General features: G+C 46.6%; 2 protein-coding genes across 2 annotated transcripts; one reads left to right on the plus strand and one right to left on the minus strand.

Annotated features, from left to right (window-relative positions):
- Window positions 1-2,135: 2,135 nt before the first annotated feature.
- On the minus strand, window positions 2,136-17,816 carry PMPCA (peptidase, mitochondrial processing subunit alpha). Its single transcript, XM_077304830.1, has 13 exons — window positions 17,681-17,816; window positions 17,245-17,450; window positions 15,409-15,488; window positions 14,757-14,839; window positions 14,056-14,150; window positions 13,554-13,654; window positions 8,618-8,881; window positions 6,512-6,604; window positions 6,125-6,243; window positions 4,403-4,493; window positions 3,728-3,790; window positions 3,009-3,153; window positions 2,136-2,619 (listed from the first exon to the last, which is right to left on the minus strand). The coding sequence occupies exons 1-13, from the start codon at window positions 17,725-17,727 to the stop codon at window positions 2,450-2,452; spliced, it is 1,557 nt and encodes a 518-aa protein (XP_077160945.1). The 5' UTR covers window positions 17,728-17,816; the 3' UTR covers window positions 2,136-2,449.
- Window positions 17,784-26,351, plus strand: ENTR1 (endosome associated trafficking regulator 1). The gene is made up of 8 exons (XM_077304831.1): window positions 17,784-17,935; window positions 18,118-18,233; window positions 18,956-19,339; window positions 20,228-20,301; window positions 20,596-20,707; window positions 21,558-21,620; window positions 22,731-22,870; window positions 25,794-26,351. Exons 1-8 carry the CDS (start codon window positions 17,878-17,880, stop codon window positions 25,885-25,887), a joined length of 1,041 nt encoding a protein of 346 aa, XP_077160946.1. The 5' UTR covers window positions 17,784-17,877; the 3' UTR covers window positions 25,888-26,351.

Below are 26,351 nucleotides of genomic sequence, written 5' to 3' on the forward strand. Positions count from 1 at the left end.
ATTATAGGAGCTCATGTTTTAAAAACATAAGACTATCTACTTGGCACACCTAAAGCATCAAAGTGAGTACACCAATAACGCCAAATATTCTTTTATGGTTTTTAAATATTTGAGCTTCTATAATAAACGGTTTGTTTTTCTCAAATTGATTTTAACCCCTAACCTTTTTGGTTCTCGCCTGTACTTCAGGTTGGGTTTTTGTTTCCCTTCTTGTTACTTGTTGGGCTTTGGTTGAGCAACAGAGCAGAACTTTCTGAAGGAAAAAGTCTGTTGAGAGAGTTCAGGAGAAAGAGCCTTGAGCTGAAAGATGACGGTTCAGGCTGGCTACACGTCTAAGGATTTCCAGTGTGCTAAAGGCAGCTGAGCAAAGAGACTGGAAAGGAAAGAGTCCAAGGAAACATTTAAAACAATACCTGAACAGCCAAGGGAAGCATATGTGGTGCATATTAATGCAATAGGAGCATGGTGACAAGCATCAAATTCATACTGCATTTCTTTGTGTTATTTTTCTTGGTTTAGAATAGCTGAAGTAGAAATGTGATCTATTTAAATAAGCTTCATAGAATTGGAATCTAGGCCATCTAGCCCAACCTCCTGCTCAATGCAGGATCAGCCTCAAGCATCCAGGAGAAGGATCTGTCCAGCCAGTGCTTGAAGACTGCCAGTGAGGGGGAGCTCACCACCTCCTTAGGCAGCTGATTCCACAGCTGAACTACTTGGACTATGAAATTCCCCCCCCCCCCCGGATATCTAGCTGATATCATTCTACACATAATTTTAATCCAGTACTAGGGTGCCTTACCCTCTGCTGCCAACAGGAACCTTTCCATGCCCTCCTCTAAGAGACAACTTTTCAAATTCTTAAAGAGAGAAATCCTGTTCCCTCTCAACCTCCTCCTCTCCACACTGAACATTCCCAGATTCCTCAGCCTTCTCTCACAGGGCTTGGTAACCCAGGCTCCGGATCATTCTCATCACTCTCCTCTGCACACTATTTTGTCCATGTCCTTTTTAAAGTGAGGCCTCCAGAACTTCCCACAGGACTCCAGGTGGGGTCTGACTAATGAGGTATACAGTGGGACCGACATCCTATGATTTTGGTATGATGCGTCTCTTGATAAAGCCCAAAACTGCATTTGCCTTCATTACCACATCACACTGTCTACTCATATTTACAGTCCACAGGTACCCCAAGATCTCATTCACATACTACTATCAAAAAATGGATCTCCCATCCTGTGTGTATGCTTCTCATTTTTGGGACCGAGATGTAGAACTCACTTCTCCTTATTGAACTGCATCTTGTTTTCATTTGCCCGCTTTTCAAATCAATCCTTACATCCAGTTATTGATTATATATTTCCAGATACTATGAGTATCTTCAAGGTTAGGTTTGCAATGGCAGGAACCGAAACAATTTGAGTGACACATCCTCGCTATTTCCACTCTACGAGAACATAGAGGACAGCAAGGAACCAGAGGGCAGTGCGAGTCGGTCTGTGGTGGAGGAAGCGAGAATGAGAAGCACGATGCAGGGGCAGAAGGCTGGCCCATAGAATGGAAAATCAGCCACTGCCTAAAGAACAAAAGTTATTCCCTGGAGTTTCACAGGGGACCCAGTTCCTCCCTAAGACCTTCCTACTGCTGAGATTCTGGCCAGAAACTTAAGATGCGATAAATATCTTACCAGCAAATAAGGAGGATACTTACAAAAATTATACATCCTGAATTACATCCTTTTAGTAGTGGCTAAAAATGGTGATTTTGGATGTACACCATGACCAAATTGGCATCTTTCTCATGATAAGGGTGACTTTTGATTTCACACACAGCAACTCTCCTGCTCTTAATTCCAAAGGCTTTCCCCAAATATTTGAACACCAATCTTCCTTGGAGTAAACTGAAGGTTACAGCTGGTTAATCTGATCCCATCTTAAGGTATAAGAATACATGGATATTATTTTCCCTATGGAGATTTCACATGCATTGCAGCGGCTCAGACCTCTACATTACTTCATCAGGAGCCATCACAGCAGTCCTTCCGGTCGTTAAAGGAAGACTGGTTTACTAGACATATTTTTGTTCCAGCCTCAGGAAGTCTCTTTTCTAGATAGGAAAATCAAAATGGTAAAGGATTCTTGGGCCGTTGAATAGTTTATTTGTATTTTCTTCTGTGGTGCACAACAGGTCTTGAGTGGAGGCTTAAAAGTCTTCTGATTCAAGTTGTTACTATGGCTGAAAACTGAAATCCAGGGAGGATGCAAGCAAGTGCTCTCAGCAACCTGAGGAGTCTCGAAGAGAAGAGTGAGTGGCAGGGCCTGAGGCACACGGGCTGGCACAGGGGAGCAGGCCCACTGTGGCTAGAGCATGGGCCAAGCGACATTTCTCACACAGAGCAGCAACCTGTTTCGAACCACAGGAAATCCTGGAGCAGCAGGTTACTTGTGCTTTAACGAAAGAGCCTGTACACCCGTGGGAGTCGCCCGTCCTTACTGGAAAGGGCTGCCTGGATATGTTCGTAACTAGGCAGTTCAGCTAAGTCCCCCAGTGCAGCCACTGCTGGCTTGTTATGCAGCATCTTCGTCACCACCCGCTTGATGTCTTCTGTTCCTACTTTACCTACAGCAGAGGGAAATCAAAGTCATCAGCACGGCTCCAGTGGCCAAGGGAAGCCACAAATGAGGCTCACTCTCATTTCTACTTCCTTTCCCCTACACAAACAACAAGTGCTGAATCATGAAGGGGGGGGGCTCTAATTTAAGTGAGATATAAAGCTAATGCTTTGAATGTGAAGCATAAAGAGCCACAGCCTCAACAGTTGCCTGTTTTAAGAAGAAAGGAAGAGGATGCAGCAGACAAAGGAGAAAGTTTGGCCAGCAAGGAACCAGAGGACAGTGCAAGTCGGTCCGCAGTGGAAGAAGTGAGAACGAGAAGCACGATGCAGGGACAGAAGGCTGGCCCAGAAGATGGCAAGCCGAAGGAGCTGCCAGCCCAGTAGTTCAACTCACCTATCAGAACACAGAGCTCATGAGGCAGTTTCCGTGTGCCTGTGGCCAGCACCTGCCGCCCAACATCCTCAAAAATCACCGGCCGAGATTCCAGGTTCATCATCAGCATGGACTGCAGCTGGGTCTTGGCGCGCTCAAGCTCAACCTGCAGGAGCAACAGAAGACGGCTGCGGACCCGGAGGAGGCAACTTGGCTCACAAAGGCCATTCAGGCTATTCAGCAGTTCAACCAGGCCCTGCAGGTCCCCCTGCCCCCCCCCCCCCGCTCCAATCATCAGTATTACTGTTTTTATTAGTTACATTTGTATGCTGTCCTTCCCTAACAGCTAGGGGCAGCTTCCAAGATTAAAATAAACACTGTATAATATATAAACAACATAACATTTAATAATACAATTATGGTGATTTAAAGTAAGTGGTACCAAATTCACACAGAAACATCTATTTCCAGGGGGTGGGGAACGGCAAGTAGAACAATTAATGCTTTATGATGGATTTTTTCTGTTTTCTCATTTTTGTATGCCAATCATAAACCAGTGACAGCGCAGGATGAAGGGCAGAGCGCTGAGCCACATGCCCCCCAGGAACTCTCAAGCAGGAAACAGAAAGTCTTGAGGGAGCAAACGCTGGCAAGGCCCTGCCACTTGTACACAGCTCTACTGTTCCGTTTAGTGAAGTTGGGCAATACCTGAAGAGAACAAGAGAATTTGAGGGACTTACCTCACCCACTGTTCCAGCCATTAAAATGAACTCCCGGGTAATGATTTCCACCATTTCTCGGACCTTGCAGGGAAAAAAGGGCATGAAATACTCTTGTTTCTGGCTGGAGAAGAAGGACAAGGAAAAGCTGGCAGGTGACACAGCCGGAGCTGGCTCTGGGCAAGGCAGCAAGCGGCTGGCTGTGCACAGTCCTGCAGTGACTTCTGCTGTTATCTTCCATGCATGCAAGCTGTCTCAGGAGGTGGCCATTTGTTGTATACACACAAACAATCTAAGACCTGTTGTCTTTCTTTTTACACAGTGGGGAATCCCTGGGGTAGGGCTGTCGACAGGGCAGAAATTACTTCAACAGTGATCAAGGTAAGCCCCCCCACACCCCATCCCCAGCAGCTCTAGCAGCAGACCTTAGCTCACAGGGAGAAAGGATTTCTTTTACTTATCTAAAATATTAGCTGTCTTTTGCTTACAAAGCCATCAAATTAAATGGATAAAAGCCGTTAAAAAAAACCATGCTTAAAATCACAATTTAGGACTGCTAGTAAACTAAAAGCAGTCCTAAATAAAACTGTCTTCAGCTGCCTCCTAAAAGTGAAGAGTGAGGTCAGGTGTCCTTCCCTGTGGAGGTTGTTCCATGAGCTCAAGGACAGACACATGACATTCAGAAGAGTCACCTACCTGTCTTGGGTCTGCACTGGCATGGATACACAGGAGGCCTGTATCTTCATAGCTGTGATGGTATGAGGTGGCGTTATACATCCAATGATGCCTGGTGGGGCAGAGAAAAGTCTCAGTTGGATAGGAGAAGCAGGTGAAGATCAGCTTCTAGCTCAGATGCCTCCTTAGGTTGACAAGTGAACACATAACCGCTGTGAAGAAGAGCTGGTTTTCATATGCCACTTTTCTGTACCAGAAAAACACTCAAAGCAGCTTACATTCGCCTTCCCTTTCCTCTCCCCACAACAGACACCCTGTGAAGCAGATGAGGCTGAGAGAGCTGAGAAAACTGTTCTGTGAGAGCAGTTCCATCATGACTGTGATGAGCCCAAGGTCACCCAGCTGGCTGCATGTGGAAGAGCGGGGAACTAAACCCAGAGTGCCACATTAGAGGCCACCCCTCTTAACCACCATCAAGCTGGCTCTTTGCCTCTGTGGATCTGGTAGCAGCCTAGGACTCACTGGCCTTCCTTGCACAGCACAGTGTCACTAGAAGTGCCCCCCCCCCCAGGTTTGGGGATGGAAAGATGACAGAATTCAAACTCCGTAGCTGGTACAAAATAAATTATTTCACTGAATACTGGCTTTATCTAAAGGTTCATCTACAGCCTAGTTATGGGCCTGCAAAAGGGAGTTCTTCCGCCAGGTAACCAACATCTGCGGGGCCTCTGCTCCCTCCCTGGCAGAAATCCATCAATGCTTTCTGCCCCTGGACCTGTTTGCACTGTTATAATTACCATGTTACATTATCAGTGTTAATAGTATTAATGTTATGGTTATTTATATGTTATGGAAAATCTAAGTTCCTTGTATTGTTTTTTACATTTTATGTAAATTGCCCTGAGCCTCCTGGGAGGGCAGTATATAAATATAATAAATAAATAAACAAACAACTTTATAGATAAAAGTTGCAACTTCTCCATTTAAGAAGCCTAATAAAGACAGGAAACAAAGAGCAACCAAGGAGAGAAATGTATAAAAGACCAGAAATAAGTTTGCTTTGCTGCTTCAGACCAAACACACCTGAATCTGTTTCCCAAAGATCACTTCTTCATTCAAAATGCATCTGTGCACCTGGTGAAAACTTCTAGGGCAATGGAGATGCTGATACTAGTTGTACTTATACTAGTTGTAGGCCTCTCTAACAGAAAACCAGAGGAATGTACAATGTTGCAGCCAGACAGATGTGCAAAGAGGCATCTTTCAGCACAAAAAGCAACCAAGCTCCCAGTGTCAAAAGGGAGAAAAGACTCATGATAGGATCACTATTCTGTACTTTCCTAACAGATGTATGTCATTTCCCCCAAGATGAGGATAATTCAAAGAACACCATTTTCTGTGTTAGAACAATCGAGTTGTGTGCCATCAGGTTGACCGCAGAAGGAGCAAGGTGGTGAGATTCTCCTTCTGGGAACTGAGGGGAGAGGATTTTTTTAGTGTAAATGCAGCAGGAACATGGTGAGAAGGGAAACCTGCGACTCCTACAGGCCTGCATCCAGTTCAGCTTGCCCTTCCCTCTGGCTTCTGCCCTGTGAGCCAAGCTAAGGCCCTGGTAATGCAGGTGGAAATGGCATGCAGATCTACATCCATCCCTGCTGCCATCTGGCACCAGCTCACTCGTGGATTCAACAGGGAATGCCATCCAGGGGTGGGACTGCTCTTCCTCCTTGAGAAAAGACTCACCGGTTGAGCACATTGAGATATAGCCGGGTGAACATGCCTTTGCCTGGCCCTCCGGCAGAAAAAGATCCACCTCCTCCCATCATCATGTTTAAGACAGCAAAGGGAATGAAGTCTTCTTCCTGAAACAAGGAACAAAGGCTGGCTCAGCTATACATATTGGACTGGATCTTCCCTCTCCCCTCCCACTGCAATTCTCTCGTCTCCAAGGAACGCTGCTCCTGGGGAACAGGGGACACGGGGGGACAACATGAGGGCCATTTGCAGCAGATAGGAGAATTGGGGGAAGTCCCTAATTTAGCCTGGATCCAACCCAAAGAGCATTCGAGGACTCTTTGCATCCACTGGGAGAAGACCACCTGAGTGAGGAATTCTGGGATTGATGCTTACCAGAAATGAACAGGTTTCCAGCCCAATCATGATGTGGGTCAATTCTGGAATTGGAGTGGGCCCCAAGCTAACATCTGACATGTCCTTTTCAAGCTGAGGGAAAAGGATGGAGAAATTAAGTGTAGATTTGAACTAGGACAATGTGGCCTTTTATAATGAAACCAGAAGCTTGACAGTGTGATCTCTGATGCTTGCAATGCAGAGGAACTCCAAGTTGGCCTTTAGTATTTAAAAAGAGGGGAATGCCAGAAGTCTTATGACTCCCAGGCAGGAAAGGAGATTAGGGAGGGGTCCACACATCCAAGCCAAAACCAAGCTGGGAGCACAGAACACTTTGTACAAGTGAGGCCCCACAGGGGCCTCTCCCTGAGGTTATTTGACATATACATGTGCCCCTTGCCCAGTTGATCTGCACATTTGGGCTGACACCCAGCTGTTCCTGTTAATGGACAGCCATCAGTCAACACTGCTGGATTGTCTGGTAGGATGCCAGGAGGCCAAGAAGGACTACGGTAGCTCAAACAGAGCCGGGTGGAAGAGTCCAGCCAAGCCGGGGCTCTTCTAGCTGGATGGGAACATGGAGAGACAGCTGGCACACCTCCAAGGTCTTGATGAAGCCCAAATAACATCAATGTCTTCTGTCAGGCGGCTGGGTGTGATTCTGGATGCCTCCCTCTCAGTGGAGGTCCAGAACACAAATGTTGTCTGCCTGGCTCCCACCTAGAATCGTAGAGTTGGAAGGAGCCTCCAGGAACTCACAACCACCTGCCCATCACAGTAAACCCAATTCCATGCCCAGATGATGCCCCCATAAAAAACAAAGCTCAAAACAAAAAACAAAATCCATGGCCTGTTTGGGTTGGAGGAAATTCGCCTCCTAAACCCAAAGGGGCGATCGCCGTTTCCCTGAGCATGCAAGAAAGGGCCACAAGAGCCAAGAATGGACCCAATCCCTTTTGCCCACCAACTTACAATCAGCCTAAGCTCACAGAATCAGCATTTCTGTCAGATGGCTATCTAGCCTCTGCTTGAAAACTTCCAAAGGAGAACCCACCACCTCCTGAAGAAGCCTGTTCCACTGAGGAACCACTCTAACTGTCAGGAATTTCTTCCGGCTGTTTAGCCAAAAATTCTTTTGAATTAATTTCTACCCACTGGTTCTGGTCCTATCCTCTGCCCCACCTTCTATATTAGCGATCCCCAACCTGTGGGCTGTGGACTAATTGGAGGTGGGCCCCAAAGGATGCCCCCCCCCGCCCTTTACAACACACTTCGGGTGTCATTGTCTCCCATCACTCCCAGATGGGACTATCTCGTTGCAGAGAAACAAGCTCAGGGTTCCCATTGATTTGCCATTGTCATGAGTTAAAATTTCCATGAAAATAAAATGTTCCTTATGTTCATTGTTGTGGCGTGTCTGTACCTTATTTTGAAGGGATGTTTAAACATTACCATAGCGATCAGAGAGCGTTAGGGCAGTGGTTGAGAGTAGAGGAGTAAACTACCCCCCCCCCCACCGGGCCTCAGTAAAAGGCATTGAGTGGTCCCCAGCATTGAGTGGTCCCCGGTGATAAAAAGGTTGGGGACCACTGTTCTATATGACAGCCCTTCAAGTACTTGAAGTTGCTTATCATATCACCTCTTAGTCATCTTCTCTCCAGGCTAAAGTGACCAAGCTCCCTCAACCTTTCCTCTTATGTGATGACAACCTGTGCACTTTCTCTCCAAATCAGACTTAGCCAGCATGATCAGTGCAAGATTCACCTCTAGATCAGACCTCTGTAACTCACACCCACACAGGATTTCCCAGGAAACTGCTATGAAAACTCCAGCTGGGTCAACATGGGGCAGAGTGGGTGCTCCCAGGAACCCAGAGGAGGGCGCATATGACAGCGGTGCTCTCCCAGCTGTATTAGCTGCAGACTGGAGACTGGATCAGGCTCAAGGTTTCATATTAATCTTCAAAGCCGTAAATTATCAGGGACCGGCATATCTATGGCACAACCTTTCCCTCTATGCCCCTCCAAAGGGCGTTAAGATCATCTGACAAAAACTGTCAAAGATCTCCCAGTATCAAGGACAAGGGTGGTTCTTGTTCGGCCTTACCTTGAGGATCCCGCCAGTGTACTGGGCAACTGACCGGTCTATCTCCTTAACCGCTGCACTTCCCCACACTGGCTCGGTTCCAAGGAGGTACTTTCTGGCACAGTCCACAAGCCTATCATGATCAATGCCCACAGCAGCCAGAACCATCCTGTCAGGAGTGTAGTAATTCCGCAGGTATGAATGGAGGACTCCTCTGTCAATTTTCTCTATGTCTTCTGGTAGGCAGAACCTGTTCAATCCCACAGTGTTTTCTCTGTAAGCTGCCTGTGTGAGGCAAAAGGAGGGGGAGCACAGAAATGAATTCAGATGAGACACATCAGCACTAGGCAGTAAAGCTTTTATTAATTACTGTATGTTTTTAACGAAGACTGTTTCATGTATTGTTGATTAGTTTAATGTAAACTGCCCTGAGCCTTCGGGGATGGCGGTATATAAATCTAAAAATCAATCAATCAATAAATAAACAAACAAACAATAAAATAAAGGTTATGGGGAGGAGGGGCTCCCCCACCCACACGCATTCTGCCCTAAAAATTAGACCTCCTTTCCAACTCTGTGAGGTCAATTAAATTTGTGCTTATCACGACAGGTTTTAATCCTTTGGGGGGGGGGATCAATTCCATGAATTCAAAGGACATGGAAGTTGGTGCATGAAAAAAAGGCATGCTTACAACTGCCGCTGTTCTTCCAAAAATTTGAAACTAGAAGATTCCAGGTAAAGGTAAAGGTATACCCTGTGCAAGCACCGAGTCATGTCTGACCCTTGGGGTGACGCCCTCTAGCGTTTTCATGGCAGACTCAATACGGGGTGGTTTGCCAGTGCCTTCCCCAGTCATTACGGTTTACCCCCCAGCAGCAAGCTGGGTACTCATTTTACCGACCTCGGAAGGATGGAAGGCTGAGTCAACCTTGAGCCGGCTGCTGGGATCGAACTCCCAACCTCATGGGCAAAGCTTTCAGGCAGCTGCCTTACCACTCTGCGCCACAAGAGGCTCATAGAGAAGATTCCAAGGCAGGGTTAAAAAACACCATTCCCTGCTGCTCTGATCTGATCCAGTCCAGCTATCAAGGACTCTCAGTGTGGCCTCCAAATTGGAACATTTTCTGATGGCCTAAACAGAGCACAAAGGGAAGGCCGGGTCATCAAATGGAACCACGGGTAACAGGCTTCAGGTACCGACATGCCGACATCTGAAGCGTGGGCAATAAGAAGGAAAAGCTTGACCTTCTCATGCAGAGAGATGATTTAGTAGGTATTACAGAAATCCAGTGGCTGATTCCCACGACTGGAATGCAGCAGTGGATGGATAGGGGATGATCAAAAGAAACAGAAAAGGTTGAAGAGGAGGTGGAGCGCTTCTGTGTGCGAGGAGAGGGCTTGCCTGTCAAGAGAAACTAGAGGAAGAGAGTGACACTTCATTGGAAAGTATCTAGGTGTAGATGAGGGAAAAAGTTTAGTGGTTGCCGTATGTTACAGACTGACTGAACAGGGTGAGGATATGGAAGCTGCCCTCCTTGAGCGGCTTGATAGAACAAAAGGACCTTGTAATTATGGGTGGCTTCAATTTCCCTGATGGGTGCTGGGAAACAAACTCTGCTAAGCATCCAGATTCAGGTAACTTTCTGATCTGCCCAGACGACATTTTCATTTACCAAATGGTAGAAGAACCTACAAGATGCTTGGCCATACTCAATACTGACCAACAAACAAGAGCGAGTGAATGGCTGATGGAGGTGGGAACCCTGGGGGGGGGGGAGTGACCATATCCTCCTAGACTTTGTTGCAGGATGGGGGGGGGGCAACAAAGTTCCTAGTCAGATTTGTCTGTTAGACTTTTGTAGAGCAGACTTTGATAAACTCAGAGACATGATGAATGTCATCCCACAAATCCTGGAAGAGAAAGCAGCAAGTGACGGGTGGGCTCTCTTTAAACAAGAGCGATTGCATGCTCAAGCCGTAACAATTCCAGCAAGATGGAAACATGGTAAAGGATCCAAGAAGCCTATTTGGATGAAGAGAGAACTTAAGAAGGAGCTAAGGAAGAAAAAGCAAATGTTCAAGAAATGGAGGAAAGTACAGACTTCTAAAGCAGAGTATCTACAAGTTACCAGGCAATGCAGGTCAGCCATCAGAGTTGCCAAAGCTGGAAGTGAGCTGAGACTAGCCAGAGAAGTCCACTATAACAAGAAAAGCTTATTCAGATATGTGAGGAACCAATGCAAAGAAAAGGAGGCAATAGGCCTGCTGTTGGGTCAAGATGGAGAGACTCGGGCAGAGGACAGAGAGAAAGCAGAAAGACTCAGTATTTTGTATTTTGCCTCTGTATTTTCCCAGAAGAATATGGACACATCAAGAAATGGTAGTAGGCAAGGGATAGTGTCTGGCTGGCAGGGTGACATGGACAGAAAGGTTGTAGAGAGGCACCTTGCTGCAAATCCCCTGGGCTTGACAAATAAGCACCTGAGAGTGCTCAAAGAATGTTCTGGAGAGCTTGTGGAACCCCTGTCCATCATCTTTAGGACTTCATGGGAGGACTGGAGAGGTGCCAACAGACTGGAGGAGAGCAAAAGTTATCCCAGTCTTCAAATAAGGGAAGAGAGATGATCCAGGAAACGACAGGCCAGTGAGTCTGACCTCAGGAACAGGGAAAAAATGAAACAGATATTAAAGTGAGTAAATCTGTAAACCTGAAGGACAATTTGTTGTCCCAGGGAAGTCAGCATGGATTTGTCTCCAACAGGTCCTGTCCTGCCAGACCAACCCGGTTTCCTTCTTTGAGTGAGTGACGGGCTTACTAGGTCATGGAAACTCAATCAGAAAGGATTTTGACATGGGTCTCGATGATCTGATGGGCAAACTGCAGGATTGCAGACTGGATTTTTGGATGGTTAGGTGGATAGGAAACTGGTCAGAAAACTGCACCCAAAGAGTACCTGTATTGGTGTTTCCCGCATTGAACAGGAGGATGGCCTATATGGCTCCTTCAACTGTAGGATTCTATTTAGTATTTTTGCTTATAGGTTGCAAGCAATATTTTGAAAGCTCTTTATATTAATTTTATGTCCTAGCAGCAGCAAGAGTTTGAACTGAAAGATGTAATTAGGGGGGGGGAAATCAAATGTAGTTTTAAAATAAATCCAAGGTTTTATATGGAAATGATGTTACTAGAATAATACTAGCAATGAGCATGTAGCTGTGCTGCACTGTTAAATTTCTTGGAAAAAATAAAGGGAATGAAAACTGCTGAGATTCATTTCAACAAGCTGACAGAACTGTACATGCTATGGGTACGGCTGTCCACCTATTTGTTTTCATAGAGTAGAAAAGAGCCAGAGTCCAGGAGGACCTTAAAGATTAATAAAATTGTGGCAGTGATGAGCTTTTGGGAGTCACTGCTCACTTAAGCTCCTGCCCCAACACAAAATTAGTTAGCCTTTCAGGTCCTCTTATTTTCTGCTGTTACAGACAGACTTACGTGGCCACCCATCTTGATCTTTCTAACAGTAACTCTGATCCACAGAGCACCACAGTACTGTGTATTAGTTGCCAGGTCAAACTGGAGAATACCGTACTTCTTCCACCATATGAGAAACAATATATGAATTTTAGCTTGGTTTTGATATGACCAGAACATCCAAGCAGGGAATTCCTAACTTGACTTTGAAATATTATATGTATTTGTGGTACTGCCTCCCACCAGGACTAAAACATACATTTAATTTATCAAACAATTCCTAGGAATATCATCTTAATAATGTTAATTTGGGAACTTCTAAGCTTGCCTCGCATCATCTATTAAATGGAATAATGAATCTTTAGAAATGATTTTTGTGTGGAAAAGGACAAGCCCTGGAAACCTTTTTTTTTTTTAATTTACTTAGATTGGGGGTGGGATGTCACATCTCTAGGTGTGACAGTATGGGCCCTGGCCAAGGGCTTTATAGGTTCTCAGAAATTCCAAATAATACAGATCTAAGTTTACTTACAAGGCGATCTGGAATGACACATCAAAGATACAGAAGATGCAGGCTAAGCTTTCATCAGCTGGGCCTCAAAAGCACGCTCTCTCTCTCACACACAAACAAAATATTACTTAGCCAGGCATGACTAAAACTAAACGCTGGTTACAAATCAAAGAATGATTTATTACACTCGGATGAGCCAGGCTGACTTGGACCTGGCTTCCATTGAGGGAAGAAGAAACCCAGGCTTTGAAAATAACTGTGAGAGAGAGTAAGAGGGAAAGTGAGATCTTTTGGGAGAGGGTGATCAATGTTCTCTCGTGAGGCTCAAGGCAAACACGCATGTAGCAAAAGGGGAGTCACCAGGCTATATAGAAAGAAACAGCACTGGAGCAAGCAGATAAGTTTCTGGTGCAAACTTTAGGAACCAGAAGGTAGTTAAAATACTTCTGTCCTGTATGCACAAAGCCTCCACAATAAAAGCATTCAGAAAATACAGATGGTCCAAGATGTGAATTGGGCGCCACTGCAATGTGCTCAAAGAATTTCACACACTTCCAGTTGGGTCTGGAATACAATTCCAAGGACTTATGTATAGCCTGGGAGTAGAACACCTGAAGGACTTCCTACTTCCAGAGGAGACTGACTGCAGAAATCAAAACTGAAGAACCTACTCTGCTGTGAGAGGAGGGGGCCAAAGACAGGGTCTCAAACATTCACTGCAAGTTGTCTGAAAACGTTAAATCTCATGGGCTGGGGCAGAAGCTGCCAAGGGCAACTCACACTGCCCTGCACTAGTCTGAATCATTACAGAGATGAGAAAGCTCAGAAAGCGTCCAGAGTTTATCCAAGACATCATAAGGCCCTTTAAGCAGCTCTTGGCCATCTCTCTGCACAGCACAGGGAACTTTCTAGCACAAACAGTACAGTTTTGCTCCTGAAAAGATTAAAACATATCCTTTGTGAAACCTACCGCATGAATCATCTCTGTGAGCAATGGCTCTGGATCTGGTCTCATGTTTAAGTCCTCCAATTCAAAGCGAACTGCCATGCGGGTCATCTCAATCTCCTCATCTGTCCCAAGAGGAAGGAATACGAATGAGCTCCATGGGATCCAGGGCCACACTGTGTGAGACTGTGGGCAGGGCATGCCATAACAGGCCTCTACTGGTCAAATTAAGACCCCCTCAAACGTCAGTCATCAGAAATTGCAAACAACACCTGCCAGTTGAGTGGTCTTTTCATGGATTTTGCTGGCATGGGCATCTTTTTTCTGCTACAACAGTTTGTCTTGGTTCAAGAGGTGTGTGGTAACGTGCTGTAACAGGCACGATCTCCATTGTGCTATCAGTGCAATGTCTCATGTCAGATCTTGACACAATGCAACAGTCTTTACTACAGCCTTATTTGCAAGAAAAGTGGTTCAAGAAGTCACGTATCTGCTCCTTGAAACATCAAGATCTCTACTATCTCACCTGACAACCTGGGTTGTAGCACCACATCAGCTAGCAAGCCAACTACAGTGTCCAGGCCTTTAACATCTGCAGAAACTGCGTACATTGTGGTATCCCTAAAAGGGAAGCAAAACAGGGTTAACATTTTACTTATATGGCTGTTCTCCTAAAGCTTACAGCCACTTTTTATAGATTTTGCAGCCTCCTCCTCAAATAATGCAATAAGCAATCTTTAAAATGGTAGTATGAGATATCCAATGAACTCAAACAACTACAGTCCAACACGCAAGTAGCACAGAAAATCCTCTGTGAGGGAAGACAACGGTAAGATCAAAACAATAGCTCCTATAAGAGTAGAATAACAAAACAGAAAAGAGAAACAACTTGCAGAAATTAATCATAAACCCAAATGTACATACAGAGAAGAGTTGGTTTTTATAGCCCACTTTTCATTACCTGAAGGAATCTCAAAATGGCTTTCCTTCCTCTCCACACAACAGACAATCGGTGAGGTAGGTAGGGCTGAGAGAGCTCTGACAGAACTGCTCTATGAGAACTGGACTATGACTACACCAAGATCACCCACCTGAATGCAGGTGGAGGAGTGGGGAATCAAACCCTACTCTCCAGATTTGAGGAACAAGTATAGTTGTGCTTAAAAGTGGATCCCAATATGAAAAAAATTATAGAATGGTATTAGCCATAACAATACAGAGGCATACCTTGATGCCTGGCAATCACAGATACCACCATGCTTTTCCAAGGTGAGAAGGATCTCATCCTTACTGCCAAACTGAGCTGTAGACTGACACGAAAGAAGAGAAAAAACTGTGAACACTTTGGTTTAAGTCATATTTCAATACAATTTAGGATTAACAGAAATCAGTTCAAGAGGATGACAGGGCACATTTGTGTGCCTCACAGGGGCTCTTCGAAGAGTGGTTTTCCCATTGGGGGTCGAATAACCCTTTCACAGGGGTCGCGGCAGGGCAAGCAGCTAGGCTGGGGGGGACACCATCCACATAACAACCTTGCAGGGTAGATCGAGATAGAGCATTCGTATGTCTGAAGCAGCGGAAAAGAACAAGATGGGCATGGTGGGACAAGAGGCAGGACTGAACTGAGAAACCCTGGAAAAAAATGTATATACCAACATGAACAATGGATCTTCACGCCATTTATCAATTTTGGCTTAATTTCTGTGAAAGAACACTTGCATAATTTTATGGTTGGGGGTCACCAGAACATGAGGAACTACATTAAAGGGTTGTGGCATTAGGAAGGTTGAGAACCACTGGTCTAGAAGAATGTATTTCTGGTATCCAGGGCTGCAGTGGAAAGTTGAGGAAAACAACTAGAAGCTGTATTACTTACAGAAAAAGCCAGCTTTTCCAGGAAATGAGAAATACCACCAATATATTTTGCTTCATATCTTGACCCTGAGTTTATAAGAACTGTTGGACAAAACAAAAAGTATATGAATCTTTTTGCACCCTAAAAAAAAAGCCTCACATGTGGAGCAGCACATCCAATCCTCCCGAACCCTCAACCTTCCAAGTCTACATTCCAAGTTAGCCAAAAGATGCCTACCCTGACTCTGCTGTCCTGATTTGCAAAGCATCATGATGCTGCCCATCTCTTTCATGAGACACCATCCTTACCAAAACCTTCTGGCCTGAGCCAACGGTGGGGAAAGACAATGCATGCAATTGCACATGTTTGCACTCCTGCTTCAGCTGTTTAATGAAGACTCCACACTCACCATGAATTGTCAAAACAACTCTGACGTGGTCGACCACGAGTTGTTTGCTTACCACCTCACCGGTGCCGGAATTTGGCAGACAACCCTTCAGTTGCTGCGCTCCTTCCTCTGGAATCAGACACAGATGGCAGCTATGGGGGAAGGCTTATCGCGTCCTTATTGACTCCCTTGTGGGGTCCCACATATTATTCAACATCTTTATGCACCCTCTGGCACAGCTCATCCAGAATTATGGGCTGGGTTGTCACCAATATGCAGATAGCACCAAGCTTTATCTCCTCATGGATGGCCACTCAAACTCCCCTCCGGATACCTTCACCAGATGTTTGGAAGCTGTGGCTGGATGGTTAGAGCAGAGTCACCTAAAACCCAACCCCTCCAAGACAAAGGTCGTGTGGCTGAGCAGGGAAGGGGCAGGACAGGAAGCACCCACCCTGGCTAGGGTACAGCTTAACATCTTGCCCACAGCCAGGAATTTGGGGGTTATTCTGGATGCCTCCCTTTCTATGGAGGCCCAAATCATAGGGGTAACCCACACAGCATTTTACCATCTTCACCAAATAAAACTTAGCTGGTTTCTTGTTTATCCTCTTTCTTTGATTCCTGTGAGCATGGAGATATTAGAGTATACCATGGACACAATCACATGACTGGCAGAAGAGCTCCTGGAAGTTCTTTAGGTTCATCAGACACTCATGCTTCTATTGCCCATACTTCAAAGAACAAGTGTCCTCAGGGTTTAAGAAACTTCAGAGAGAGACTCCAGCTCAGAAATGCCCCTGCACAGTAACAGGTGCGTAGGTCCAGTATAGTTGTTTATAGTAAGCTCAGGTTCCCCCTGCATTAGGGACTTACAAACCAGTTAGAGCAGTGGTCCCCAACCTTTTTATCACCAGGGACCGGTCAACGTTTGACAATTTTACTGAGGCCCGGGGGGGGGGGGTAGTCTTTTGCCGAGGGATGTTGCTGTCGCCGCCTGAGCCCCTGCTCTGCTTGCTTTCCTGCTGGCGCCCCTGACTTCCTGCCGCCTGCTGGAGGGTGCTGCCAGCAGCAGCTGTGCAGTGCCATGCCAAGGGGGAGCCCCAGCCATGGCAGCCACCGGAGACCACCAAAGGTGAGCCAGCAGCAGAGTGGCAGGGCAGCCCCTGAGGCAGCAGCCGGGGAGCAGGACGAGGAGGAGCCGACTGATCCATGGACAGATACTGGTCATCGGACCGAGGATTGGAGACAGCTGAGTTATACAGTACACTAGACTCAAGAGCTAAATTTGCAAAGCTGCTTTCCCATATGCTATATCTGTACCACTTCTCAAGCCTACTGAAAGAAGACAAAAAAAAAATTGCCCAGTAGTAGTAGAACAGATCAATGGAAGGCACTCAGAAACCCAAAAGCCTGATCTGCTCCCTACAAAACCACTGCACATGTGGTTGCAACACAGTTCTACTTACTCCCAACAGTACAGAACTGGCCGAATTTATTCTGTGAGGCCACCTGCAGTCCATTCTGAAGCGTGGTCACCTTTGTCTCAAAGCCCTGCTGAGTGTCAACAGTCGCAAAGAGCGGCTTCGGCACCCCGGGCAGAGGAGCGGTCAGAGGAATGCTCGGGTAGCTGCTTCCGCCACTACTGTAACTGCGGTAGGCCACCAGTCCGAGCCTGGAGAGGAGAAAGGAACTTATTAACAAGCGAACATCTCTTCCCCCCCCCCCGAGGAATGCATTTGTAACCGACGGGGAAGCTGACGGCAGGGCAATGGGCTGCCGGAGCCGCACAGCCGGGGGAGAGGAGGGCTGGCGGGCTCCCTCCCTGTAGGGCGGCGAGGCCTGCGGGGCCCTCTCCAGCTCCGCCACCCCACCGGGGCCGGAGGCGGGCGGGCGCCTCCTCACCTGCGCGCCGGGCCCCAGGGACACCTCCTCACCGCGCCCGCCGCCATCTTGGCTACGCTCTGGCCCCGCCTCCCGCGTGTCGCCAGGGCGGCCTCGCAACCAATGGCGTCTTCCCTCGGCCGCCGGAAGTTGGAGGAGTGAGAGCCCGCCCCTTCCTCTCCTGTTGCTTGGTCGGCCGGGGGCCCGGCGCGGTTTCCATGGCTGCGGGCGGCCGCTTCCCCGCCGCCTCGGAGGGGCCGTGGGCGGGCGCGGCGGGTGAGGCCTGCCGCGAGGTTTCCCAGCAGGGGGGCGGGGTGGGGCTCGGCTGCCTCCCTCGGCCTAGGCGGCCCCGGGGAGGTCCGTCTGCATCGCGGTTTCAAGCCGCCTGCCTCTAGGCATGTGCAGAGCGCCTCCCCCCACCCCCCTTCCCCCTTCCCTCACTGCTTCTTCCTTTTCAGGCGGCGCTGCCGAGGAGGCGAACCCCTTCTCCTTCAAGGAGTTCGTGCGGAGCCAGAGCCAGCGTGATGCTGCGGGGCCGAGCAGCGGGGCCAACAGCACGAAGGCCCGCCCCAAGGCGAGTGGAGCCGGCGGCCCTGCGCGCTTGGCCCGGGGCGGGGGGAGGCGAGGCCCTTTGGGGGGTGGGGGTCGGGGGTCCACTGCAGGCGCAGAGAGGGACGGAGGCCAACAGTCACTGCAGCCAAGCTGTTGCCTCAGGTGCGGCCTGTTCTCTTCCGTGCTGCAGCAAGGCTCCCCCAGCGTTTCTCAATATGCATTGTGCAGTTTGTCACCAGCTGCGGTAGGCTGCCAGGAGTGGGGGGGTCTGGTAACAATGGCCTAAGTCAGGGGTAGTCAAACTGCGCCCCTCCAGATGTCCATGGACCACAATTCCCAGAAGCCCCGGCCAGCGTATGCTGGCCGGGGCTTCTGGGAATTGTAGTCCATGGACATCTGGAAGGCCGTAGTTTGACTACCCCTGGCCTAAGCCATGCCCACTGCCTCCCAAACCGCTGGAGGTCATCAGATGTCTCTTCATTGCCTCCCTGTTGGGGATGAGGGGTCCCACAGTCTCTTCCCCGTTCAAGCAGTTGAGCCTCACAGTGCACTCTTTGTTCACAAACCACATATGGAGAGCCACTGATTTCAGCTACCACTGCCCCATTGGATAACATGGAGACATTAACACTTCTCGGTGGTGTGCAAAGACAGTCTTCTGAATTAAAGTGTAAAGTTGATTGTGACAAGGTGTGAAATCCAGCATCAGTATAAAGACTGATCTTTTCTCTTTTGTCACTTCAGGAGTCTGTCAGGTGCTCTGTAATGCTGGGCGATGACACTTCTAAAACGTTAGGACTGACCTTGGAATGCCAGGAGTCATTTTTCTCAGACCCACCAGCTACAAGCTCCTTGCTGGAAGATGAAGAGGATGGATGGAGTGGCACGTACCAGCCCTATGCTGTGGAAGAGGCTCACTTGGCCAGGATTCCCAGTACTTCATTGAGCAGCACCTTTGACTCTTTTTACCATGATTCCTCTGATCTGCTGACACCTTCACTATGGCCGCTCAGAGAAAGCGATGATTACCAACATGACCATCTTGGAAAAGGCGACCGGAGCTCATCAACTGATGAAGAAAGTGTTCAAGATGGCCTTTATCCGCCTTTGCAGCCAAGCTATGAAGATGTGAGGGGATTTGTTGCTAACACTTTTATTTCCTTCATTGCTTTCATTTAGAGGGCCAGAATTTCTTCTCTGCAATCCAGTTGTGATGGACAGGAATTATCAGTAGCAAATTGTCTTACTTCTTCAGATACCAGCCCCCCCCCCCTCGGCTTCTGTTGTCATCCCTGTTTTTTCAAAATCGGTTGGTTAAGAGGCTGGTGTCTCTTAAGGCCATGGGTTCACTGTGAAAATTGGCAGCATTAGCTAGTACAGAACTAGTAACCTGCACTTCAGATTTCATTTTTTCCAAAACAAATGTCTTCCCAACTGACCAAAGAATAAAAATTGTGGACACTATCAATAACACTTCAACTCTTCCTAAATTATCTACTAGGTATGATCCATTAAAATACGGGAACTAGAACTTTTAAATCAACTCCAGATTAACCATATTGGCCCAGATACTTCAAGAATAGACAGCTTGAAGTAAGGCTAATGCATATAGAAGTTCTAAGTTTAGAAAAAAGTCAACTGAAGGATAACATGATAGAAATTTACAAAATCAACTTTCTCTGCGTGTAATACTTGAAATTGGGGTCAACATATGGAATTGGTAGTAGTTTTCTGACAGATAAAAGGAAGGACCACATCACAAAATGGGTAGTTGATTTGTGAAGTTCATTGCCCTAAGATGTGATGCCACTAACTCCAAATGGATTTCACAGGATATTAGATAGAGTTATGGTAGATGGGTCTATTGTTGACTATTGGCCATGATAGCCAAATGAGGCCTCTAAGTTTTGAAGTGCTCCAACTCTGATCCATCATTCATGAAAACTGAATGCTAGACTGCACAATCCCTAAGTGGTCTCCTGTTGAGGGTGTTCTTTCCTGCTCCATTTTTTGTAGCTAAAACAAGACAATTCCAAGTTGAAGAATAAGATCAGCTGTCTTCAAGCAGCTTGTGAAGCTCAGACAAACAGGTACTGCATTTATCCAAATGACCCTGAATATAAAACAATCCCCACCATGTTGTCTGCACAAAAAATTATGATAGGATACAACAAGTTTGCATGCAAATGAAAGATGTATTCCTGCCTTCAAGTATTTATGGGTATGTCCTCAAGCAGTTCCAACATGGTTTGTGGATTCCTAGTCTTCCTGAGTGTTCATAGTGCTTCACATGTGTTTGGCAGGCTGATATGTCCTCCAAAATAGAAATGCTTGAAGAGAACACCCACAGCAAAATGTGCACTCCTTGTTTTCTCTTAACCTAGGGTAAAAGGACTGGAAAGAATGCTAGAGAACCACAAACTGAAGGAAGCCAAGGAGGCCCGGGACTTAGAAGCTATGGTGCAGCAAGTGGAAGAGAACTTACAGCTGATGACTGTGAGTTGAAGTGCATTTGTTGTTAAAGTAGTACCTGCACCCCAAGGGTGGCTGAGGGGCCAATGCCCACAGAGCTATATTTGCTGCTGTTTCCTAAGGAATGTGCAGTTTGGCAGAAGATGAGGAATCTGTTGCAAAGAATTAATATGATCTGAAGGAAAAAGGAAACGTCTCTCCCCATCTCCTTTAGCAGGATCATTATACTCAGTCACTCCTAACCTGCCTCCTGGACCACCCATAAACTTCATCATGGTTTAAAAACCAGTTGAGAGATTGCAGTTCAGAAATGAAAGCAATGAAATCAGTGCTAAAAACAAGCACTCATCCGGCACCTCCCCTGGTTTTTGTGGTCGCCCCACCTGTCCCAAGAAGTTTGGCACTAGCCCCCCCCTCCCCAAGTAGGGGCATATGAAGTTACCCTTGTGTCTGTTGGAATTTGGTCCACTTGGGTCAGTGCTGCTTGCTTTAAATCTTCCTGGAGATGGATTTCCATGACTTTATTTTGCAAACATTTTTATCCAGATATTCTGTCCCCGGAAGGGCCACCAATGCTACCCACTGAGGTTACTTGCAGTCTCAGTAGACAGACTTACAGCCTAGAGGCATTTTTGGCTGCAACATCATTGCACTGTTTGTAGACTGAATATAAAATAAAAATCCACATTCAGGGAAGGGATTTATTTACTCAGGCTTTCCGGATCCCAGTCCTGCACTTCAACTGCTATAGCACATTAGATCTCTGGTGTCCCTGGCACACTAGCTTCCCTGACTGCTTGCATTAGGAGTAGTTTGTTCCCTCTCCTAGTCTTCACAGCTGCCAAATAAATTGTCTTGCTATTTTCTGTTCCAGAAACGGGCTGTGAAGGCAGAGAACAGTGTCATTAAACTGAAGCGGGAAAATGCACAACTTCAGGTATGAGTTCTGCCCCTCCTGCTGGGGCAGGAGTAACAACAGTGAATGCACTCTGCTCAAAAATAGCTGAGAGCTGCTAAGCCCTGCCTGGTGTGCCAGATGTTGCTGTAGCAGCTGTGGAGAGAGGATATCATTTCAAATGATACCATTTTTTCACCAAGGGGAGGATGCAAAGTTATATCTTTCTCCCCTCCTGTATTTTATCTTCATAGCAACTACTATAGCTGCATTGTGTGTAGTACAACTTGCAGTTGTGCTTTTTATACAAGCAGTTCCCAAGCCTTCCTCTCTGCCTGCCTTCTGCGCCCCAACTTGCGAACGGTTTATAGTGCTTGGTGGCTTAATTGTGGAAATTTTTCTGAATATCATAAATAACCTGGACTTGCAAATTGGCATCTCACCAGAAGACAGCAAAAACTTCCAGTGACAGGATCGCTGGAAACAAGATGGTGTTCACCAGGGGTAGTCAAACTGCGTCCCTCCAGATGTCCATGGACTACAATTCCCAGCGGATGCTGGCAGGGGCTCCTGGGAATTGTAGTCCATGGACATCTGGAGGGCCGCAGTTTGACTACCCCTGGTGTTCACTATACTAAAGAAAAGAATGTATTAACATAATGGCAGACTGTGTAAACTAGTAGCAAATTTAGTGGCAGGAGGGTAGCCAATGGATTGTTCTTATCCTGTTGTCCGCTTCAAATGTGGCATTGGTGGGCAGAAAACCTCTCTTTGCAGGACTTAGCACTCATACAGGGTGCTGGAGAGCTAATAGGCACCATTGGACCACTATTTAAATGTGACATGCAAGTCCCTTTGGCAAGTGTTCTTCTGTCAGCCCCCATTGCGCTGTGGCCTGGCCCAGATCCCTGGGTCTTGAACTTTCAAAAGGCAAAAGTTCCTCTATCCTGAATAAACATGGAAAGAAGTCAAAGTGAATTCAGGGAGACTGGATTTCCAAGTAGACCACATAGAATTGCACCATATGCTGTTTTCAAAATTACTGTTGCCTTCTATATTCGGAAGGGCCCTTTGGAATATAGACTCCATGGGTTTTTATCCAGTTGCACCTGGAGCTTGAATGTAAACAGCTGCTCTTTTGCTTTCCTAAAGGTTCAAATGAAGAACTGCCAGTTGGAAAATGAAGTCTTGAGGTCCAGTCATTCGGCAAATCTCGCTGTCATGAAACAAAACGCAGATATTGCCTTGCAGCACCTTCTTGAAATTGTAACAAAGTCTCATTCATCCATCAAGTAGGTCCTCCTCAATTATCACGCTCTGTCTTCGACCTTGGAGAAAGGAGGTCATAACCAATCTTATTTGGTTCTAGTTGAGTGTCTAATCTCATCTCCCCTCTCCTGTCAATCAGTAGGGGATACAATATTTGGGGTGACACATCTGAGTCCATAAGTTCTACTGGTCTCTCAGTTAAAGGCTCAGTATTTAATCCTTTGACCAGTATTGTGAGTGGTGCAACTTTAAGATCAGGAGAGGATCCCTCCTTGGCAGTGCCTTTGTTCTCAATGTGGCTAGTAATGCTGTTTCTCATCAGAAAAGGTGAATCAGTGTAATATTCAAGAGTGTCACACAATCCCTGTAGCCGTGTAACAAGATGCTGTTGCTCAAGAATGTGGAAGATACCTGAATGATAGCAATAGTTCTACTTGCTAATGACCTTCAGGAAAACCTTTCGTTTTAGATTCTTGCACTGATCTGTAATTGATCTGTTTCTCTGTTCTTGCATTCCACCTTACATTTTGACAATGGGGGAGAATTCACTCTTTTACTCCCCTATAAATTCCTTAATGTAAGTCTGGTATTTGAGGTGCTTGCAAGTTGGGCAGATTCCTTTGGATGTAATAGGGGCAAAATATCAGATAGCTTGTAGGATGTTTCACAGGACCCTGCAGGTGAGAGGACTAGCTCTTCTGCTCCCCAACATAATAGGACTAGGAGGCGCGTGCTGCTAATTGGGGATTCCCTATTGAGTAAAAGCCAAAGTGTGTTGACTGGACTTGTTCTCTCGAGAGGTATGCTGTCTACTTGGTACAAGAATCAAGGATGTCACACAGAGTAGAAAGACTTGTAAAGGCCGAGGTCAGCCTATCCCTTCCTGCTCATTCATGTGGGAACCAATGATACTGCCCGGTGCAGTGTGGAGCAGATGAAGCAAGACTAAATGGCCTTGGGGGGGAAAAGTGAAGGACTTGGAAGCGCAGGTTGTATTTTCATCAGTTCTTCCAGTTAATGGCTGAAGTATAGGAAGGGAAAGGAAAATAATGCAGAGAAATGACTGGCTACATCATTGGTGTCATCGGGAAAGATCTGGGATTTTATGGACCATGGATCGTGCTACTATGATGAGGCTCTTCTATTGGTAGATAGTTTGCACCTCATAAGGATAAGAAAGAATGCCTTTGCAAAGAGTCTTACGGACCTGGGCTTTAAACTAAGTCCAATGGGGGAGCAAGATGTACATTCAAAGACTAGTTCAATGACGATGGCAGTAGATGGGAACACTGCAGATTTAAAGGGAATGTCACATATGCAGGGAACTATTAATTTACAGGAAAGTTCAAAAACTAAATGCCTGGGGTACTCATATGAAGTATTATGATGTATCTACACTAATGCGCAGAGTATGGGAAGTGAGCAGGATGAACTAGAAGTGTTAATAAACAAAGGGGACTATGATCTAACACAGTGGTCCCCAACCTTTTTTATCACCGGGGACCGGTCAACGCTTGACAATTTTACTGAGGCCCGGTGGGGGGGTAGTCTTTTGCCGAGGGATGTCACCGCCACCGGCTGAGCCCGTTCCATTTGCTTTCCCGCTGGTGCCCCTGACTTCCCGCCACCTGCTGGGGGGCGCTGCCAGCAACAGCTGCGCAGTGCCACGCCGAGGGGGAGCACCAGCCGTGGCAGCCACTGGAGAGCACCAAAGGTGAGCCAGCGGCAGAGTGGCAGGGCAGCTCCCAAGGCAGCAGCTGGGGAGGACGAGGAGTCACAGCCCGGTACCGAATGATCCACGGACTGGTACCAGTCCCCGGACTGGGGGTTGGGGACCACTGATCTAACAGGCATTACATAACCCCACCCCCACCTGATAAGCTTCTCAAGCATTTCCTCTGGGGTAATGTAGCTTTTTAACATCCTTCTTCTCCACCAGTGAAAATAGAACACTGCACTTCCCAGGCAGGTGGATTGGAGGGGATCCTTACCTTGGCTGTGGCCAGGCTGCCTTGGGAACAGAGCAGCTTCCCTCCAGGCTCTATTGTGTACTGTATTTATTCAGCTGTATTTGTGCTTATTAAGGGCACAACCCTTAGGAATGAGGTCCTGGCAGATCCATGCAGCAGAATGAGGTGGCCAAGAGCAGACGTGATAGAATGGAACATACCGTTTCAGTCTGCAAGAGATTTTATTTTTCCAAAGTTCATGGCAATAATTGCATGTTAGGTAGGAAACTTAGAGGATGAAGTGATATGACATTCTCCCCACCTGCTGTGGAAACGTATACTTTATTTTGCCACCTCAGAATTCTAGTGCTGCATATGTGCAGATCAGCAAGGTGGTACATATATTTCTGTGCTTTGGCAGGACGTGCTTTGGGGACCCAGCTGCAAAGGGAAAGATTTTGCAAGAGCTTCAGCACAGTCCTGCTGTCAGAGTAGGTGGGTGGGCTTAGTGACAGAGAATCCACTTGTCTTGCAAAAGGTCCCACGTTCAACCCCTGGCATCTGGATCTGATAGGAGGTGATGTGAAATACCTCTGAGACCCTGGAGAGCTGCTGCCAGTCTGAGCAGACAATTGTGAATTTCATGGATCAAGGGTCTGATGCAGCATAAGGCAGCTTCATGTGTTCAGGGGTAGCCTTCACAAGGAGAACCCCCATCCAGTCAATTGAGGGGGAAAACATACAAAGTAAGTTCAGTATTTCAGTATATGCTGCAGCAAGCATCTATATATATGTATGCTTTATTCTGAACTGGATGCCTGAGTTCCCAAGCCTGAAAACCTGTAAAGAAACCTGATGACAGGAAAGCTAAGGCAGGTTGGGTATAAGGACTTGTAATATTTTGCAAGTTAGGTGCCATCTCTTGGCTTTTGGCACTAGGGCCTGTCCGTGTTGATTCTTTCTGTTCTGCTCATGATAACCTGCCTTATCTTTCTAGGCAGCTGCTGTCTGGTGCGGAAGGACTGCAACTCGTAGCTGATCTCTTAAAGTCTATAGACAGAATCTCTGAGATACCAGAAGATACACCATGAAAACCACAATGAAGATTCTTGGAGAGACTTGATTTATTGGAAATGAGAATTTAAAAAATACCTTGCCATAATAAATATTTTAGTAGTCTGCAGCCCTTACACCTTGATTCAGGGCAAGTTTGCTACCCTGACCTTTTCTTGACTTATGGTACTTGGAGATCCCTTGGGGCTAGCAGTTCATGCTGTCTGCATCTTGTTTAAAAGGTGCAGTAAGATGTTTGGTATTTATTGAGAGCTTTGTTCAAAATGTACATTTGGCTTTCTTTCCTTGGAGGCATTACTATGTACCTAAAGTGTTCCTGCATCAGAGAAAATTATTGCCTCCAAGTTTACTAATATGAACAAGGTAAGATGAGATGTCTAATCACATTTTGTGTAGTAAAGAAATTTGAAACTTTTTAATTCCACTGTTTTGTAATAGTTATTTCATTCTAATTTTCTTAAAATAAAATGCTCATGTAGTA

Source organism: Paroedura picta, chromosome 12 (assembly GCF_049243985.1).
Source record: "Paroedura picta isolate Pp20150507F chromosome 12, Ppicta_v3.0, whole genome shotgun sequence".
Lineage (NCBI taxonomy): Eukaryota > Metazoa > Chordata > Lepidosauria > Squamata > Gekkonidae > Paroedura > Paroedura picta.

What these genes read in the sequence shown, in the direction of transcription:
- PMPCA (XM_077304830.1), bottom strand. Translation starts at nt 17,727, where the DNA reads ATGGCGGCGGGCGCGGTGAGGAGGTGTCCCTGGGGCCCGGCGCGCAG. An exon ending in CCAGTTCTGTACTGTTGGGA is followed by an intron (nt 15,489 to 17,244) that starts GTAAGTAGAACT and finishes TTTGTCCAACAG; the next exon opens with TTCTTATAAACTCAGGGTCA. An exon ending in TGGCTGGAACAGTGGGTGAG is followed by an intron (nt 3,154 to 3,727) that starts GTAAGTCCCTCA and finishes TTGCTCCTGCAG; the next exon opens with GTTGAGCTTGAGCGCGCCAA.
- ENTR1 (XM_077304831.1), top strand. Translation starts at nt 17,878, where the DNA reads ATGGCTGCGGGCGGCCGCTTCCCCGCCGCCTCGGAGGGGCCGTGGGCG. An exon ending in GCCGTGGGCGGGCGCGGCGG is followed by an intron (nt 17,936 to 18,117) that starts GTGAGGCCTGCC and finishes CTTCCTTTTCAG; the next exon opens with GCGGCGCTGCCGAGGAGGCG. An exon ending in AAGTCTCATTCATCCATCAA is followed by an intron (nt 22,871 to 25,793) that starts GTAGGTCCTCCT and finishes TTATCTTTCTAG; the next exon opens with GCAGCTGCTGTCTGGTGCGG.